This window comes from Dendrobates tinctorius, unplaced genomic scaffold, assembly GCF_039654945.1.
Source record: "Dendrobates tinctorius isolate UK_male_01 unplaced genomic scaffold, ASM3965494v1 ptg000168l, whole genome shotgun sequence".
Lineage (NCBI taxonomy): Eukaryota > Metazoa > Chordata > Amphibia > Anura > Dendrobatidae > Dendrobates > Dendrobates tinctorius.
The window spans coordinates 2,584,699-2,604,580 of NW_027361835.1; the positions used below are offsets into that span (position 1 = coordinate 2,584,699).

The 19,882-nt window shown below is 48.1% G+C and overlaps 1 protein-coding gene across 10 annotated transcripts in view; it reads right to left on the reverse strand.

Annotated features, from left to right (window-relative positions):
• Positions 1–481: 481 nt before the first annotated feature.
• PLEKHA7 (pleckstrin homology domain containing A7) overlaps positions 482–19,882 on the reverse strand; it is a 247,585-nt gene continuing 228,184 nt past the window's right edge. For 5 of the 10 annotated variants that reach the window (XM_073550760.1, XM_073550759.1, XM_073550756.1 and 2 more), the window contains 5 exons: positions 9,910–10,071; positions 7,125–7,258; positions 6,896–7,038; positions 1,647–1,750; positions 482–1,172 (listed from right to left, as the gene is read on the reverse strand). In XM_073550760.1, the coding sequence (XP_073406861.1) occupies positions 1,668–1,750; positions 6,896–7,038; positions 7,125–7,258; positions 9,910–10,071 (522 nt within the window). In that variant the 3' untranslated portion in view covers positions 482–1,172; positions 1,647–1,667. Of the gene's footprint in view, positions 1,173–1,646; positions 1,751–6,895; positions 7,039–7,124; positions 7,259–9,909; positions 10,072–19,882 lie in introns of those variants that run through there. The other 5 variants (XM_073550757.1, XM_073550758.1, XM_073550765.1 and 2 more) reach the window with 5 other exon arrangements.

Below are 19,882 nucleotides of genomic sequence, written 5' to 3' on the forward strand. Positions count from 1 at the left end.
GCATTGCCCAACTATGGGCAAAGCTAAAAAACAGAAGTGCGCATGCGCTGTCAAACGTAGTTCCAGCACATGAGCCGGCAGTACGTGTGTCAGCACATGACACTCCTGTTTTTTGGCTTTGCCCACAGTTGGGCAAGTGCAAAATGCCACGCCCACACTACCACATCCAAGGCTTCTCTCCTGGGCAGTAGGGGACCCTTTGCTGCAGATAACCGGCCTCCAGTTCTGTTGCTGCAGTGTAAAGAATGGAGGTTTTTTTTGGTTGGCAACACCTGGAGGGTGGGGGGCGGTGCTGGTGCTGACGTCAGGCTCACGTTGCACCCACCCCAATGGTGACTCCCGGAAGTGATGGGCAGACCCCTCCTCCCCTTTATTCTTATGGGGCAGGTGAAGGTAATGCAGTGTATGCCAGTGGGCAGTGAGGGGCACTGGCCGGATCCCATAGAGGGGTCTGCAGAGAGAAGTACGGATACAAACTGAGTGGTGGGTGTCAGCCGACAGCTCGTGACTGGCAGACGAGAAGCTTTATTGCATTTTCTTTATTCATGTCAATATATATATATATTTATAAATTCAAAAATAAAGATTCTAATTTGGCAAAATGTAATAAAAGTGGCGAGGACGGCGCCCTCTAGAGCCGGAGCCGGGTCTTACACATCCATCTCCGGACACTGAAAATACAAATCTCTACGAAAATCCTCAGTGAGAAACTTCAAACCACAGCAAACGGCGGCGTCCGGAGCCTCCGGGGAGGGAGCAGCCCTGGGTGATGACACGCAGGACACACGGTATGCTGGGACTTGTGGTGTGATCGCGGGGGCTCCAGGGTTATGATTCCATCATGATGTCATGTGGAAGAACGCAGGAACTGTCAGGAGTAGAAAGATCATCCAATGTAACAAGTGCTGGAGGAGCTCTGTGCCGCCTGCCGCCACTGCGCTGGAGCCGCGCCGCCTGCCGCTGTGTTAAGGCACTTGCTGTGCTCAAGTCCAGAGGACCCCACGCCCCGGTGGATGTGCGCTTCCCCTCTGACAACCCCAGTGTAATGCGCACGGACAGGAGGAAGCAGTGGTGGGACAGGCGGCGGGAGAGCGGTGGAAACAGACGTCAGCTCGGAGCAGGGCGAACACCGGTACAGCTGGCAACTGCTCAATGGTCGTACGCTGCGTGAGCTGAAAACAGAGCAAGGGACACAGTCAGTGACCAGAGGCGAGACGCCCCCTGCAGCACGACGGCAGCGCAGCGCTCCATGCAACCCGTCTAATGTGCGGATTAAAGGGGAAGTCCAGAAAGGAAAAGCTATACATTATGAAAATACCCTGTCCCTCCCCACACAGCCCCTTCCCAGGCAGGCCTCATGCTCGCCTCTCAGCACAGCCGTGTGTGCCGCGCCATCTACATACACATCACAACATGTCCATGCGGGAAAACACCGATCACGTCTGAGAGGAGGCAGCGGCTCCAGGAACGTCACGGGGTCGGTGCCTCTCACGGTCACGGAGTGCAGACCTTACAGGGTCAGCGCCTCTCACAGCGGGCGGATGGCACCACCGTCTGGTGCAGGATGGGTGGTGCTGGGGTTCGGACGGCGCTGGCGCTCGCTGATTCCTCTCTACATCACACACATTGTGCAGCATGCGCCACACCTCATCGTACGTCCGTGCTGGTCACACAATGGTGTAGTACATCCGACTGTGCAGGAGGGGAGCGGGCGGCCGGTGGGAGACGTACCCCAAGACCAGTGGTCCGGCTGCAAAGACCCACACAGAATTAGACAGTCAGAGTTTCATGGAGAACGACGGGCGAGAATCTGGAGGATTTGAACACAAGACCCCCACCCAAAACTACACCCATCTGTTCTCTGATGCATGAAGGTCAGGGACAAGTAAATACACAGCACTGAACTGGTTCTATCATACACCAGCAGAATAGTGAGCGCAGCTCTGGAGTATAATGCAGGATGTAACTCAGGATCAGTAATGTAATGTGTGTACACAGTGACTGCACCAGCAGAATAGTGAGTGCAGCTCTGGGGTATAATACAGGATGTAACTCAGGATCAGTAATGTAATGTATGTACACAGTGACTGCACCAGCAGAATAGTGAGTGCAGCTCTGGGGTATAATACAGGAGGTAACTCAGGATCAGTAATGTAATGTATGTACACAGTGACTGCACCAGCAGAATAGTGAGTGCAGCTCTGGAGTATAATACAGGATGTAACTCAGGATCAGTAATGTAATGTATGTACACAGTGACTGCACCAGCAGAATAGTGAGTGCAGCTCTGGAGTATAATGCAGAATGTAACTCAGGATCAGTAATGTAATGTGTGTACACAGTGACTGCACCAGCAGAATAGTGAGTGCAGCTCTGGGGTATAATACAGGATGTAACTCAGGATCAGTAATGTAATGTATGTACACAGTGACTGCACCAGCAGAATAGTGAGTGCAGCTCTGGGGTATAATACAGGATGTAAATCAGGATCAGTAATGTAATGTATGTACACAGTGACTGCACCAGCAGAATAGTGAGTGCAGCTCTGGAGTTTAATACAGGATGTAACTCAGGATCAGTAATGTATGTACACAGTGACTGCACCTGCAGAATAGTGAGTGCAGTTCTGGGGTATAATACAGGATGTAACTCAGGATCAGTAATGTAATGTGTGTACACAGTGACTGCACCAGCAGAATAGTGAGTGCAGCTCTGCAGTTTAATACAGGATGTAACTCAGGATCAGTAATGTATGTACACAGTGACTGCACCAGCAGAATAGTGAGTGCAGCTCTGGGGTATAATACAGGATGTAACTCAGGATCAGTAATGTAATGTGTGTACACAGTGACTGCACCAGCAGAATAGCGAGTGCAGCTCTGGGGTATAATACAGGATGTAACTCAGGATCAGTAATGTATGTACACAGCGACTGCACCAGCAGAATAGTGAGTGCAGCTCTGGGGTATAATACAGGATGTAACTCAGGATCAGTAATGTAATGTATGTACACAGTGACTGCACCAGCAGAATAGTGAGTGCAGCTCTGGGGTATAATACAGGATGTAACTCAGGATCAGTAATGTAATGTATGTACACAGTGACTGCACCAGCAGAATAGTGAGTGCAGCTCTGGGGTATAATACAGGATGTAACTCAGGATCAGTAATGTATGTACACAGTGACTGCACCAGCAGAATAGTGAGTGCAGCTCTGGGGTATAATACAGGATGTAACCCAGGATCAGTAATGTAATGTATGTACACAGTGACTGCACCAGCAGAATAGTAAGTGCAGCTCTGGAGTATAATGCAGAATGTATCTCAGGATCAGTAATGTAATGTGTGTACACAGTGACTGCACCAGCAGAATAGTGAGTGCAGCTCTGGGGTATAATACAGGATGTAACTCAGGATCAGTAATGTAATGTATGTACACAGTGACTGCACCAGCAGAATAGTGAGTGCAGCTCTGGGGTATAATACAGGATGTAACTCAGGATCAGTAATGTAATGTATGTACACAGTGACTGCACCAGCAGAATAGTGAGTGCAGCTCTGGAGTTTAATACAGGATGTAACTCAGGATCAGTAATGTATGTACACAGTGACTGCACCTGCAGAATAGTGAGTGCAGTTCTGGGGTATAATACAGGATGTAACTCAGGATCAGTAATGTAATGTGTGTACACAGTGACTGCACCAGCAGAATAGTGAGTGCAGCTCTGCAGTTTAATACAGGATGTAACTCAGGATCAGTAATGTATGTACACAGTGACTGCACCAGCAGAATAGTGAGTGCAGCTCTGGGGTATAATACAGGATGTAACTCAGGATCAGTAATGTAATGTGTGTACACAGTGACTGCACCAGCAGAATAGCGAGTGCAGCTCTGGGGTATAATACAGGATGTAACTCAGGATCAGTAATGTATGTACACAGCGACTGCACCAGCAGAATAGTGAGTGCAGCTCTGGGGTATAATACAGGATGTAACTCAGGATCAGTAATGTAATGTATGTACACAGTGACTGCACCAGCAGAATAGTGAGTGCAGCTCTGGGGTATAATACAGGATGTAACTCAGGATCAGTAATGTAATGTATGTACACAGTGACTGCACCAGCAGAATAGTGAGTGCAGCTCTGGGGTATAATACAGGATGTAACTCAGGATCAGTAATGTATGTACACAGTGACTGCACCAGCAGAATAGTGAGTGCAGCTCTGGGGTATAATACAGGATGTAACCCAGGATCAGTAATGTAATGTATGTACACAGTGACTGCACCAGCAGAATAGTAAGTGCAGCTCTGGAGTATAATACAGGAGGTAACTCTGGATCAGTAATGTAATGTATGTACACAGTGACTGCACCAGCAGAATAGTGAGTGCAGCTCTGGAGTATAATACAGGATGTAACTCAGGATCAGTAATGTAATGTATGTACACAGTGACTGCACCAGCAGAATAGTGAGTGCTGCTCTGGGGTATAATACAGGATGTAACTCAGGATCAGTAATGTAATGTATGTACACAGTGACTGCACCAGCAGAATAGTGAGTGCAGCTCTGGAGTATAATACAGGAGGTAACTCTGGATCAGTAATGTAATGTATGTACACAGTGACTGCACCAGCAGAATAGTGAGTGCAGCTCTGGGGTATAATACAGGATGTAACTTAGGATCAGTAATGAAATGTATCTACGCAGTGAATGCACCAGCAGAATAGTGAGTGCAGCTCTGGAGTATAATACAGGATGTAACTCAGGATCAGTAATGTAATGTATGTACACAGTGACTGCACCTGCAGAATAGTGAGTGCAGCTCTGGAGTATAATACAGGATGTAACTCAGGATCAGTAATGTAATGTATGTACACAGTGACTGCACCAGCAGAGTACTGAGTGCAGCTCTGGAGTATAATACAGGATGTAACCCAGGATCAGTAATGTAATGTATGTACACAGTGACTGCACCAGCAGAATAGTGAGTGCAGCTCTGGGGTATAATACAGGATGTAACCCAGGATCAGTAATGTAATGTATGTACACAGTGACTGCACCAGCAGAATAGTGAGTGCAGCTCTGCAGTATAATACAGGAGGTAACTCTGGATCAGTAATGTAATGTATGTACACAGTGACTGCACCAGCAGAATAGTGAGTGCAGCTCTGGAGTATAATACAGGATGTAACTCAGGATCAGTAATGTAATGTATGTACACAGTGACTGCACCAGCAGAATAGTGAGTGCTGCTCTGGGGTATAATACAGGATGTAACTCAGGATCAGTAATGTAATGTATGTACACAGTGACTGCACCAGCAGAATAGTGAGTGCAGCTCTGGAGTATAATACAGGAGGTAACTCTGGATCAGTAATGTAATGTATGTACACAGTGACTGCACCAGCAGAATAGTGAGTGCAGCTCTGGGGTATAATACAGGATGTAACTTAGGATCAGTAATGAAATGTATCTACGCAGTGAATGCACCAGCAGAATAGTGAGTGCAGCTCTGGAGTATAATACAGGATGTAACTCAGGATCAGTAATGTAATGTATGTACACAGTGACTGCACCTGCAGAATAGTGAGTGCAGCTCTGGAGTATAATACAGGATGTAACTCAGGATCAGTAATGTAATGTATGTACACAGTGACTGCACCAGCAGAGTACTGAGTGCAGCTCTGGAGTATAATACAGGATGTAACCCAGGATCAGTAATGTAATGTATGTACACAGTGACTGCACCAGCAGAATAGTGAGTGCAGCTCTGGAGTATAATACAGGATGTAACTCAGGATCAGTAATGTAATGTATGTACACAGTGACTGCACCAGCAGAATAGTGAGTGCAGCTCTGGGGTATAATACAGGATGTAACCCAGGATCAGTAATGTAATGTATGTACACAGTGACTGCACCAGCAGAATAGTGAGTGCAGCTCTGGAGTATAATACAGGAGGTAACTCAGGATCAGTAATGTAATGTATGTACACAGAGACTGCACCAGCAGAATAGTGTGTGCAGCTCTGGAGTATAATACAGGATGTAACTCAGGATCAGTAATGTATGTACACAGTGACTGCACCAGCAGAATAGTGAGTGCAGCTCTGGGGTATAATAAAGGATGTAACTCAGGATCAGTAATGTAATGTGTGTACACAGTGACTGCACCAGCAGAATAGTGAGTGCAGCTCTGGAGTATAATACAGGAGGTAACTTAGGATCAGTAATGTAATGTATGTACACAGTGACTGCACCAGAAGAATAGTGAGTACAGCTCTGGGGTATAATACAGGATGTAACTCAGGATCAGTAATGTAATGTATGTACACAGTGACTGCACCAGCAAAATAGTGAGTGCAGCTCTGGAGTATAATATAGGATGTAACTCAGGAGCAGTAATGTAATGTATGTACACAGTGACTGCACCAGCAGAATAGTGAGTGCAGCTCTGGAGTATAATACAGGAGGTAACTCAGGATCAGTAATATAATGTGTGTACACAGTGACTGCACCAGCAGAATAGCGAGTGCAGCTCTGGGGTATAATACAGGATGTAACTCAGGATCAGTAATGTATGTACACAGTGACTGCACCAGCAGAATAGTGAGTGCAGCTCTGGGGTATAATAAAGGATGTAACTCAGGATCAGTAATGTAATGTGTGTACACAGTGACTGCACCAGCAAAATAGTGAGTGCAGCTCTGGAGTATAATATAGGATGTAACTCAGGAGCAGTAATGTAATGTATGTACACAGTGACTGCACCAGCAGAATAGTGAGTGCAGCTCTGGAGTATAACACAGGATGTAACTCAGGAGCAGTAATGTAATGTATGTACACAGTGACTGCACCAGCAGAATAGTGAGTGCAGCTCTGCAGTATTTTACCTGCTACTTGTTTGCTGCGCTGTGAGGCCTCAGAAGCGAGGGCATATGAAATGGTGATCATCCTCTTCTGCTCTTGCATCTGTAGGTCGAGGTCTGATGGAGCCAATTCTTCTAGAAGTCCCACCGGCTGTAGGTTGTGGACACTGGGGAGGATGAGACATATCAGATGGAAGGAGCATGGACTAATCACGAGAAGTAAGGAAATGTAAGGAAGTCTTGTGACAATGACCTGGAGCGGGTCAGGATGTTCTTGATTTTCTCCGCCCTCCGGCATCTTGCCTCCTGCTCCTCTCTGCTCATCGGCTCCTCTGGATCTAAGTCTACGTATCTCTCTGGAATTTCCACCTTGTTTGGCGTCGACAACTGTGAACGAGAAAAGGACGAATGCATCGTCTGGTGACACAAAGCTTTTAGAATCATAGAATCATAGAATCGTAGAGTTGGAAGGGACCTCCTGGGCCATCTGGCCCAACTCCCTGCTCAGAGCAGGATTCGCTAAATCATCCCAGTCAGATGTCTGTCCAGCCTCTGTTTGAAGACTTCCATTGAAGGAGAACTCGCCACTTCTCGTGGCAGCCTGTTCCACTCATTGATCACTCTAACTGTCAAAAAGTTTTTTCTAATATCTAATCTGTGTCTCCTCCCATTCAGTTTCATCCCATTGCTTCTAGTCTTTCCTTGTGCAAATGAGAATAAAGTTGATCCTTCTACAATGTGACAGCCCTTTAGATATTTGTAGACAGCTATTAAGTCTCCTCTCAGTCTTCTCTTTTGCAAACTAAACATTCCCAAATCCTGCAACCTTTCCTCTTAAGACAGGGTTTGCAGACCGGTCACCATTCTGGTCGCTCTTTTCTGAACTTCCTCCAGTTTGTTGATGTCTTTTTTAAAATGTGGTGCCCAAAACTGGACACAATATTCCAGATGAGGTCTGACCAAAGAGGAGTAGAGGGAAATAATGACTTCATGTGATCTAGATTGTATGCTTCTGTTAGTACATCCTAGAATTGCATTTGCCTTTTTTGCTGCTGCATCACACTGTTGACTCATATTCAGTCTGTGATCTATTAGTATACCCAAGTCTTTTTCACATGTGCTGTCACTTAGCCCTATTCCTCCCATTCTATATATGCTTTTTCCATTTTTATTGCCCAGATGTAGTACTTTTCATTTCTCCCTGTTAAAAACCATTCTGTTAGTTGCTGCCCACTTCTCCAGTTTATTTATATCTTTTTGAATCCTCTCTCTCTCTTCTCTAGTATTAGCTATCCCTCCTAGCTTTGTGTCATCAGCAAATTTAATCAGTTTACCCTCAATTCCTTCATCTAAATCGTTGATAAAGATGTTGAACAATACAGGGCCCAGGACAGAGCCCTGTGGTACCCCACTTGAGACATTCTTCCAACTGGATGTGCAGCCATTTACGACCACTCTTTGGGTCCGATCACTAAGCCAGTTATGAATCCACCTAACAGTTGCCTTGTTTAGCGAGCATGGCAGCTAGATCAGCACTCTCGGCATTCAGGCGTCAGCTGCGTGCCACTCACAAGACACCCACCTGCGCCACTTGCATGATGCCCACCCATGCCACTCGCATGATGCCTGCGCCACTTGTATGATGCCCACCCATGCCACCCGCCTGCGCCACTTGCATGATGCCCCCCATGCCACTCGCATGATGCCTTCGCCACTTGTTGCCCACCCATGCCACTCGTATGACACCCACCTGCGCCACTTGTATGATGCCCACCCATGCCACTCGTATGAGACCCGCCTGCGCCACTCGCATGATGCCCACCCATGCCACTCGCATGATGCCCACCCATGCCACTCGCATGATGCCCACCCATGCCACTCGCATGATGCCTGCGCCACTTGTATGATGCCCACCCATGCCACTCGTATGACACCCGCCTGCGCCACTTGCATGATGCCCCCCATGCCACTCGCATGATGCCTGCGCCACTTGTATGATGCCCACCCATGCCACTCGCATGACACCCGCCTGCGCCACTTGCATGATGCCCCCCATGCCACTCGCATGATGCCTGCGCCACTTGTATGATGCCCACCCATGCCACTCGTATGACACCCGCCTGCGCCACTTGCATGATGCCCCCCATGCCACTCGCATGATGCCTGCGCCACTTGTATGATGCCCACCCATGCCACTCGCATGACACCCGCCTGCGCCACTTGCATGATGCCCCCCATGCCACTCGCATGATGCCTGCGCCACTTGTATGATGCCCACCCATGCCACTCGTATGACACCCGCCTGCGCCACTTGTATGATACCCACCCATGCCACTTGTATGAGACCCGCCTGCGCCACTCGCATGATGCCCACCCATGCCACTCGCATGATGCCCACCCATGCCACTCGCATGATGCCCACCCATGCCACTCGCATGATGCCTGCGCCACTTGTATGATGCCCGCCCGTGCCACTCACAAGACACCCGTCTGCACCACTGGTATGATGCCCCCCCATGCCACTCGCAAGACACCCGCCTGCGCCACTTGTATGATGCCCACCCATGCCACTCGCATGATGCCTGCGCCACTTGTATGATGCCCGCCCGTGCCACTCGCATGATGCCTGCGCCACTTGTATGATGCCCGCCCGTGCCACTCGCATGATGCCTGCGCCACTTGTATGATGCCCGCCCTTGCCACTCGCATGATGCCTGCGCCACTTGTATGATGCCCGCCCGTGCCACTCGCATGATGCCTGCGCCACTTGTATGATGCCCGCCCGTGCCACTCGCATGTCACCTACACGTCACCGGTCTGATTTTTTTTTTACCAGGAAAAAGATGACAATTGCAATGAGGTGAGGGGTCGCATGTTGTCCTGGGAAACAACCACTGGATGGCGATATTTTCCTGCGGATGGGACAGCCATCAGTCCTGTGCAGAACACTGTGCACCATCAGACGGTGCAGCAGAGGAAGGGCAGAATCCTGCACTCCAGACCTCCCCCCGTCCTCCGCAGCTAGGGGGATCACTTACCTCTTTGCTGATGTCCAGATCGTAGTCCTGGGGCTCCAGGTCCAGCTCGGTGACGTGAATGGCCCTAGCGTGCACCCATTCTTGATCTTCCTTCTCTCGGTCCTCCACGTCACGCGCTGCCTTCTCTAGTAGCTGGAAATCAAAGTCCTGCTCTCGTTTCCACTGATAACGGACAGAAAACGCGTTAATCATCTGCCCGTTCTGAACAGCCATCTGCAGTCACCAGCACCGCACGTCCGCAGGACACCTCCGACCGAGCAGTCAGCGCCTGCAGAGCGGTCAGTGGGGTTGTCACTCATCTCTGCTGCATGTACCAGTAAGGGGTACAGCCATGGGGGGCGCAGATGGACGCTGACAACTCCTATGGAAACCGGCCTGGGAGAGAGACAGAACTCCAAAATGTCTCGAGGGAAGAGGGCGACAGCACCGGATCCGGGGGATGCAGCACCGGGCTAGAGATCCCATACCGTCCTCCGGCACGCTGCAGCCTCCCTCCAACCTTCTCCCTCCTCGTCTTGGCCTCTAATCAGTTAGAGAATATATATATTTTTTTTTTTAAAGATAAGGAAATGAAAGTCAGGAAATTATTTTCCAAATCCTAACAAAATTATAAAATCCCATCGAGCGAAGGGGTAAAGACAGCAATCCTGAGGGGGCAGATAATGGGGGAAGGGTACCAAACCCAACGGTATTGCATTGTGGACACGTGTCTGTGTATATGTATACAGTTTGTATGTACAGTTGTGGCCAAAAGTATTGACACCCCTGCAATTCTGTCAGATAATACTCAGTTTCTTCCTGAAAATGATTGCAAACACAAATTCTTTGGTATTATTATCTTCATTTAATTTGTCTTAAATGAAAAAACACAAAGAATTGTCCTAAAGCCAAATTGGATATAATTCCACACCAAACATAAAAAAGAGGGTGGACAAAAGTATTGGCACTGTTGGAAAAATCATGTGATGCTTCTCTAATTTGTGTAATTAGCAGCACCTGTAACTTACCTGTGGCACCTAACAGGTGTTGGCAATCACTAAATCACACTTGCAGCCAGTTGACATGGATTAAAGTTGACTCAACCTCTGTCCTGTGTCCTTGTGTGTACCACATTGAGCATGGAGAAAAGAAAGAAGACCAAAGAACTGTCAGAGGACTTGAGAAACCAAATTGTGAGGAAGCATGAGCAATCTCAAGGCTACAAGTCCATCTCCAAAGACCTGAATGTTCCTGTGTCTACCGTGCGCAGTGTCATCAAGAAGTGTAAAGCCCATGGCACTGTGGCTGACCTCCCTAGATGTGGACGGAAAAGAAAAATTGACAAGAGATTTCAACGCAAGATTGTGCGGATGTTGGATAAAGAACCTCGACTAACATCCAAACAAGTTCAAGCTGCCCTGCAGTCCGAGGGTACAACAGTGTCAACCCGTACTATCCGTCGGCATCTGAACGAAAAGGGACGGTATGGTAGGAGACCCAGGAAGACCCCACTTCTTACCCCGAGACATAAAAAAGCCAGGCTGGAGTTTGCCAAAACTTACCTGAAAAAGCCTAAAACGTTTTGGAAGAATGTTCTCTGGTCAGATGAGACAAAAGTAGAGCTTTTTGGACAATGGGTCTTCCAGCAGGACAATGACCCAAAACACACTTCAAAAAGCACTAGAAAATGGTTTGAGAGAAAGCACTGGAGACTTCTAAGGTGGCCAGCAATGAGTCCAGACCTGAATCCCATAGAACACCTGTGGAGAGATCTAAAAATGGCAGTTTGGAGAAGGCACCCTTCTAATATCAGGGACCTGGAGCAGTTTGCCAAAGAAGAATGGTCTAAAATTCCAGCAGAGCATTGTAAGAAACTCGTTGATGGTTACCGGAAGCGGTTGGTCGCAGTTATTTTGGCTAAAGGTTGTGCAACCAAGTATTAGGCTGAGGGTGCCAATACTTTTGTCTGGCCCATTTTTGGAGTTTTGTGTGAAATGATCAATGTTTTGCTTTTTCCTTCATTCTCTTTTGTGTTTTTTCATTTAAGACAAATTAAATGAAGAGAATAATACCAAAGAATTTGTGTTTGCAATCATTTTCAGGAATAACTGAGTATTATCTGACAGAATTACAGGGGTGTCAATACTATTGGCCACAACTGTATGTATACAGTGTGTAGTGTACGTGTATACAGTGTGTGCATATGTATCGTGTGATTGTATCTATACAGTGTGTGTAGTGTGTGTATACAGTAGGTGTGTGTATAGTCTGTATGTATATAGTGTGCGTTTATACAGTATGTGTGTCTATATACAGTGTGTGCGTATATCTATCTATATTTATGTCTGTGTGTAGGGTGTATAACATACAGCAGGTGAAATAAGGATTGGACTCGCCACCAATGTCCTCAGTAAATCTATTGGTAAAGATGCTATTGACATGAAATTCTCCCCAAATGTTGGGAATGACCCGTCCAATCCACACAGGACAGAAATCACCAGAAAATCCATAAATTATATGGAATAATGAGAGATGACGCAGGGTAAAGTACTGAACATATGAAGAAAGAGAGGAGCACAAAGCCCTGGAAAGTCCTGACACCGGCCGAGATCTATCAGTGATTAGGAAGCAATCCTGCCACTTAGTGACCAATAATATCAGCTGGGTAACCCGATGCCGATAAAAAGGGGTCTCATAACCAAGGTGCCACACTCGTGATGTGGAAAACCAGTGAGTGGTCTCAAGACCTTCACAACCTTATTGCTGCAAAACATCCTGATGGCATTGGTTACAGAGGAATTTCAAAACTATTGAAGTCTCCAGTGAGCGCGGCTGGGGCCATGATCACAAAATTGGAAAGAACATAATTTCACCATAAACAGGTCATGACCAGGTGCTCCCCGCAACATTTCACCATAACCCGGCCAAGATCAGGAGCTCCCCGCAACATTTCACCATAACCCGGCCAAGATCAGGAGCTCCCCGCAACATTTCACCATAAACCAGCCTTGACCAGGTGCTCCCCACAAAGATTTCACCATAAACCAGCCTTGACCAGGTGCTCCCCGCAAAGATTTCACCATAAACTGGCTAGAACCAGGTGCTCCTCACAAAGATTTCACCATAAACCAGCCTTGACCAGGTGCTCCCTGCAAAGATTTCACTATAAACTGGCTAGAACCAGGTGCTCCTCACAAAGATTTCACCATAAACCAGCCTTAACCAGGTGCTCCCCACAAAGATTTCACCATAAACTGGCTAGAACCAGGTGCTCCCCACAAAGATTTCACCATAAAACAGCCTTGACCAGGTGCTCCCCGCAAAGATTTCACCATAAACTGGCCAGAACCAGGTGCTCCCCCCAAGACTGCATCAAACAGGTCATGACCAGATGCTCCCAGCAACATTTCACCATAAACCAGCCTTGACCAGGTGCTCCCCACAAAGATTTCACCATAAACCAGCCTTGACCAGGTGCTCCCCGCAAAGATTTCACCATAAACTGGCTAGAACCAGGTGCTCCTCACAAAGATTTCACCATAAACCAGCCTTGACCAGGTGCTCCCCGCAAAGATTTCACCACAAACTGGCTAGAACCAGGTGCTCCCCGCAACATTTCACCATAAACCAGCCTTGACCAGGTGCTCCCCACAAAGATTTCACCATAAACCAGCCTTGACCAGGTGCTCGCCGCAAAGATTTCACCATAAATTGGCTAGAACCAGGTGCTCCTCACAAAGATTTCACCATAAACCAGCCTTGACCAGGTGCTCCCTGCAAAGATTTCACCATAAACTGGCTAGAACCAGGTGCTCCTCACAAAGATTTCACCATAAACCAGCCTTGACCAGGTGCTCCCTGCAAAGATTTCACCATAAACTGGCTAGAACCAGGTGCTCCTCACAAAGATTTCACCATAAACCAGCCTTGACCAGGTGCTCCCCGCAAAGATTTCACCACAAACTGGCTAGAACCAGGTGCTCCCGGCAACATTTCACCATAAACCAGCCTTGACCAGGTGCTCCCCGCAAAGATTTCACCATAAACCAGCCTTGACCAGGTGCTCCCCGCAAAGATTTCACCATAAAGCAGCCTTGACCAGGTGCTCCCCGCAAAGATTTCACCATAAACTGGCTAGAACCAGGTGCTCCCTGCAACATTTCACCATAAACCAGCCTTAACCAGGTGCTCCCCGCAAAGATTTCACCATAAACTGGCCAGAACCAGGTGCTCCCCCCAAGACTGCATCATAAACAGGTCATGACCAGATGCTCCCCGCAACATTTCACCATAAACCAGCCTTGACCAGGTGCTCCCCACAAAGATTTCACCATAAACCAGTCTTGACCAGGTGCTCCCCGCAAAGATTTCACCATAAACTGGCTAGAACCAGGTGCTCCCCACAAAGATTTCACCATAAACCAGCCTTGACCATGTGCTCCCCGCAAAGATTTCACCATAAACTGGCTAGAACCAGGTGCTCCTCACAAAGATTTCACCATAAACCAGCCTTGACCAGGTGCTCCCCGCAAAGATTTCACCACAAACTGGCTAGAACCAGGTGCTCCCCACAAAGATATCACCATAAACCAACTTTGACTAGGTGCTCCCCGCAAAGATTTCACCATAAACTGGCCAGGACCAGGTGCTCCCCACAAGGTTTCAGACAGATAAGTTAAAATAATTATCAGAGGAGTTGTCCAAGAGCCAAGGACCTCGTGTGGAGAGCTACAGAAAGACCTGAAATCAGCAGGAACAAAAACTGATAAGTAAAACACACAATCTCCATGGAACATATGCACGCTCACCACGCAACCTCGATGGTCTGTATGCATGCTCACCATGCAACCTCCATGGCCTGTATGCACGCTCACCACACAACTTCCATGGCCTATAGGCATGCTCATCACACAACCTCCATGGCCTGTATGCACGATCACAACCTCCATGGCCTGTATGCACGATCACAACCTCCATGGCCTGTATGCACGCTCACCACACAACCTCCATGGCCTGTATGCATGCTCACCACACAACCTCCATAACCTGTATGCACGCTCACCACCCAACCTCCATAGCCTGTATGCACGCTCACCACACAACCTCCATGGCCTGTATGCACGCTCACCACACAACCTCCATGGCATGTATGCACGCTCACCAACAAACCTCCATAGCCTGTATGCACGCTCACCACACAACCTCCATGGCATGTATGCACTCACCACACAACCTCCATGGCCTGTATGCATGCTCACACAATCTCCATAGCCTCTATGCACGCTCACCACACAACCTCCATGGCCTGTATGCATGCTCACCACACAACCTCCATGGCATGTATGCACGCTCACCACCAAACCTCCATAGCCTGTATGCACGCTCACCACACAACCTCCATGGCCTGTATGCACTCTCACCACACAACCTCCATGGCCTGTATGCATGCTCACACAATCTCCATAGCCTGTATGCACGCTCACCACACAACCTCCATGGCCTGTATGCATGCTCACCACACAACCTCCATAACCTGTATGCACGCTCACCACCCAACCTCCATAGCCTGTATGCACGCTCACCACACAACCTCCATGGCCTGTATGCACGCTCACCACACAACCTCCATGGCATGTATGCACGCTGACCACCAAACCTCCATAGCCTGTATGCACGCTCACCACACAACCTCCATGGCCTGTATGCACTCTCACCACACAACCTCCATGGCCTGTATGCATGCTCACACAATCTCCATAGCCTGTATGCACGATCACCACACAACCTCCATGGCCTGTATGCACGATCACCACACAACCTCCATGGCCTGTATGCACGCTCACCACACAACCTCCATAGCCTGTATGCACGCTCACCACACAACCTCCATGGCCTGTATGCATGCTCACCACACAATCTCAATAGCCTGTATGCACGCTCACCACACAACCTCCATAGCCTGTATGCACGCTGACCACACAACCTCCGTGGCCTGTATGCACGCTGACCACACAACCTCCATGGCCTGTATGCACGATCACCACACAACCTCCATGGCCTGTATGCACTCTCACCACACAACCTCCATGGCCTGTATGCATGCTCACACAATCTCCATAGCCTGTATGCACGATCACCACACAACCTCCATGGCCTGTATGCACGATCACCACACAACCTCCATGGCCTGTATGCATGCTGACCACACAACCTCCATGGCCTGTATGCACGCTCACCACACAACCTCCATAGCCTGTATGCACGCTCACCACACAACCTCCATGGCCTGTATACATGCTCACCACACAATCTCAATAGCCTGTATGCACGATCACCACACAGCCTCCATAGCCTGTATGCACGCTCGCCACACAACCTCCATGGCCTGTATGCACGATCACCACGCAACCTTGATGGTCTGTATGCATGCTCACCATGCAACCTCCATGGCCTGTATGCATGCTCACCATGCAACCTCCATGGCCTGTATGCACGCTCACCACACAACTTCCATGGCCTGTAGGCACGCTCATCACACAACCTCCATAGCCTGTATGCACGATCACAACCTCCATGGCCTGTATGCACGCTCACCACACAACCTCCATGGCCTGTATGCATGCTCACCACACAACCTCCATAACCTGTATGCATGCTCACCACCCAACCTCCATAGCCTGTATGCACGCTCACCACACAACCTCCACGGCCTGTATGCACGCTCACCACACAACCTCCATGGCCTGTATGCACGCTCACCACCAAACCTCCATAGCCTGTATGCATGCTCACCACACAACCTCCATAGCCTGTATGCACGCTCACCACACAACCTCCATGGCCTATATGCATGCTGACCATGCAAGACTTAATTGAACAAAAAAAAACTATGTTCAAGCCATTTAGACAAGCCTGAGAAATACTGGGAGCATATAGTCTGGTCAGATGAAATGAAGATTGAACTCTTTGGATGCCATAATATACACACCATGTTTGGAGGCCAAAAGGCACAGCATATCTCTCCAACAACACCGCACAACAGTGAGGTGTGGAGATGGGAACATCATGGTGTGTGGATGGTTTTCAGCATATGACATTGGTAAACTTCATATAATTGATGGAAGGATGAATGTCAAATGTACGAGCTATTCTTGATAATCTGTCATCTACCAGATTGATGAACATGAAACGAGGGAGGTCATGTAAGCCAGATGATGATCCCAACACGGCCAAGTAAACTCTTGGGTGGATTCAGAGAAAGAAAAGAAATCTGCTAGAACGGGCCAGCCGATCACCGGACCCGAGTCCAAGAGAAAATGTATGGAAGGAACTAAAGCTCAGAGATCATAGAAGGAGCCACGAAAGATTCAGGATGTGACGAGTGTTTATGTGGAAGAATGAGCCAACATCCCTCCTGAGCAATGCCTGCGACTAGTTTCTCCATACAGGAAGAGTCTGGAAGCTTCATTGTCAACAACAAAGGCTTTTGTATCAAATACTACATTGCAGTAACGTGTTCAGTACTTTACCCTGCACCATCTCTCATTATTCCACATAATTTATGGACATCATGGTGATTTCTGTCCTGTGTGGATTGGACGGGTCGTCCCCGACATCTGGGGAGAATTTCATGACGATAGCACCTTTACCAATAGATGTACTGAGAACATTGGTGACGAGTCCAATCCTTATTTCACCCGCTGCATGTGCATGTACAAGTGCAGTCTGCATGTACATGTAGTGTGTACACAGGGAGCGACCTGTCAATCAGCTGTGCTGGGAGGAGCCGGCCAGGCCGCATCGGAGAGTCTAGAGCGTGTTTCAGGGATGTCGTACATGGCTGACGTCGCGCTCTCAGCCTCCCTGCATCTAATGGCAGGTTCCCCTTAGGCACAGATTGTTCCCTTCCAGGTCCCATCATTCATCAGTTTGCGCCTCCTGGCAGCGATCGCCACCTCCCGCCATACTCCTGGCACCAGGCTGCATTCTGAGCCAACAGAAAAGATTGTAAGAAGCGTCTGAGGTTTCCAGTTTATTGTGTTCTCTTGTAGACATACAGTAAAAAGCACCAAGCTCATATTAACATCGTCTCCAAAAGGATCCGAGAACGTTAAAGACAAGTAGCAAAGATACAGAAGAATAAAAAAGGTTACAGTATCCGGAAGTGCTGCCCACATCATAGAATGGAGGATGGGAGTTATTGCTCTGGAGCGAGAGTGGAATGAAGAAGAATGAGACTGCAGAGAGCGCTACAACCGCTGCACCGCACCCTTACATCCAAGACATTCTTACTATGTCTTTTCAGACTTCACATCAATTATTATCAGTATTATAGGGAATCTGTCCGCAGGACTTGGCTATTTAATCTGACATCAGCATAAGGGAGGGGCAGAGTCCATGACTCCAGCCATATGTCACTTACTGGGCTGTGTGCAGCTGTTTCAATAAAAAAAGTCTTTTATCAGCAGGATATTATCACTACAGGACTAGATGTCTCGTGCCTCCTGGTCCTCCTGCTCTGTGTAACCCCGACAAAGAAAGCTGCCAATCAGTGGTGTGAGAGGGATTCTGCACATCTCTGCAATTAAGCACTGCTGCATCGACAGCAGAGAAAGCAGTGAATGTTTCAAAACGACAGCAGGCAGCCCAGTCATACAAATCACTGGAATCAGGGACTCTGCCCCTACAATTATGCTGCGGTCACATTCCTTACAAAAATGCTGACAGATTTACATTTAATTAAAGGAGTTGGTGACATCACTGACAATGCCTCCTATCCATCACCAGAGATCAGCGGTGACATCACTGAGAATGCCTCCTATCCATCACCAGAGATCAGCAGTGATATCACTGAGAATGCCTCCTATCCATCACCAGAGATCAGAGGTGACATCACTGAGAATGTCTCCTATCCATCATCAGAGATCAGCGGTGACATCACTGAGAATGCCTCCTATCCATCACCAGAGATCAGCAGTGATATCACTGAGAATGCCTCCTATCCATCACTAGAGATCAGAGGTGACATCACTGAGAATGTCTCCTATCCATCACTAGAGATCAGCGGTGACATCACTGAGAATGTCTCCTATCCATCATCAGAGATCAGAGGTGACATAACTGAGAATGCCTCCTATCCATCACCAGAGAACAGCGGTGACATCACTGAGAATGCCTCCTATCCATCACTAGAGATCAGAGGTGACATCACTGAGAATGTCTCCTATCCATCACCAGAGATCAGAGGTGACATCACTGAGAATGTCTCCTATCCATCACCAGAGATGACATCACTGAGAATGCCTCCTATCCATCACTACAGATCAGAGGTGACATCACTGAGAATGTCTGCTATCCATCACCAGAGATCAGAGGTGCCATCACTGAGAATGCCTCCTATCCATCACTAGAGATCAGAGGTGACATCACTGAGAATGCCTCATATCCATCACTAGAGATCAGAGGTGACATCACTGAGAATGCCTCCTATCCATCACCAGAGATCAGAGGTGACATCACTGAGAATGTCTCCTATCCATCACCAGAGATCAGCGGTGACATCACTGAGAATGTCTCCTATCCATCACCAGAGATCAGCGGTGACATCACTGAGAATGTCTCCTATCCATCACTAGAGATCAGAGGTGACATCACTGAGAATGCCTCCTATCCATCACCAGAGATCAGCGGTGACATCACTGAGAATGCCTCCTATCCATCACTAGAGATCAGAGGTGACATCACTGAGAATGCCTCCTATCCATCACTAGAGATCAGAGGTGACATCACTGAGAATGCCTCCTATCCATCACTAGAGATCAGAGGTGACATCACTGAGAATGTCTCCTATCCATCACTAGAGATCAGAGGTGACATCACTGAGAATGCCTCCTATCCATCACTAGAGATCAGAGGTGACATCACTGAGAATGCCTCCTATCCATCACTAGAGATCAGAGGTGACATCACTGAGAATGCCTCCTATCCATCACTA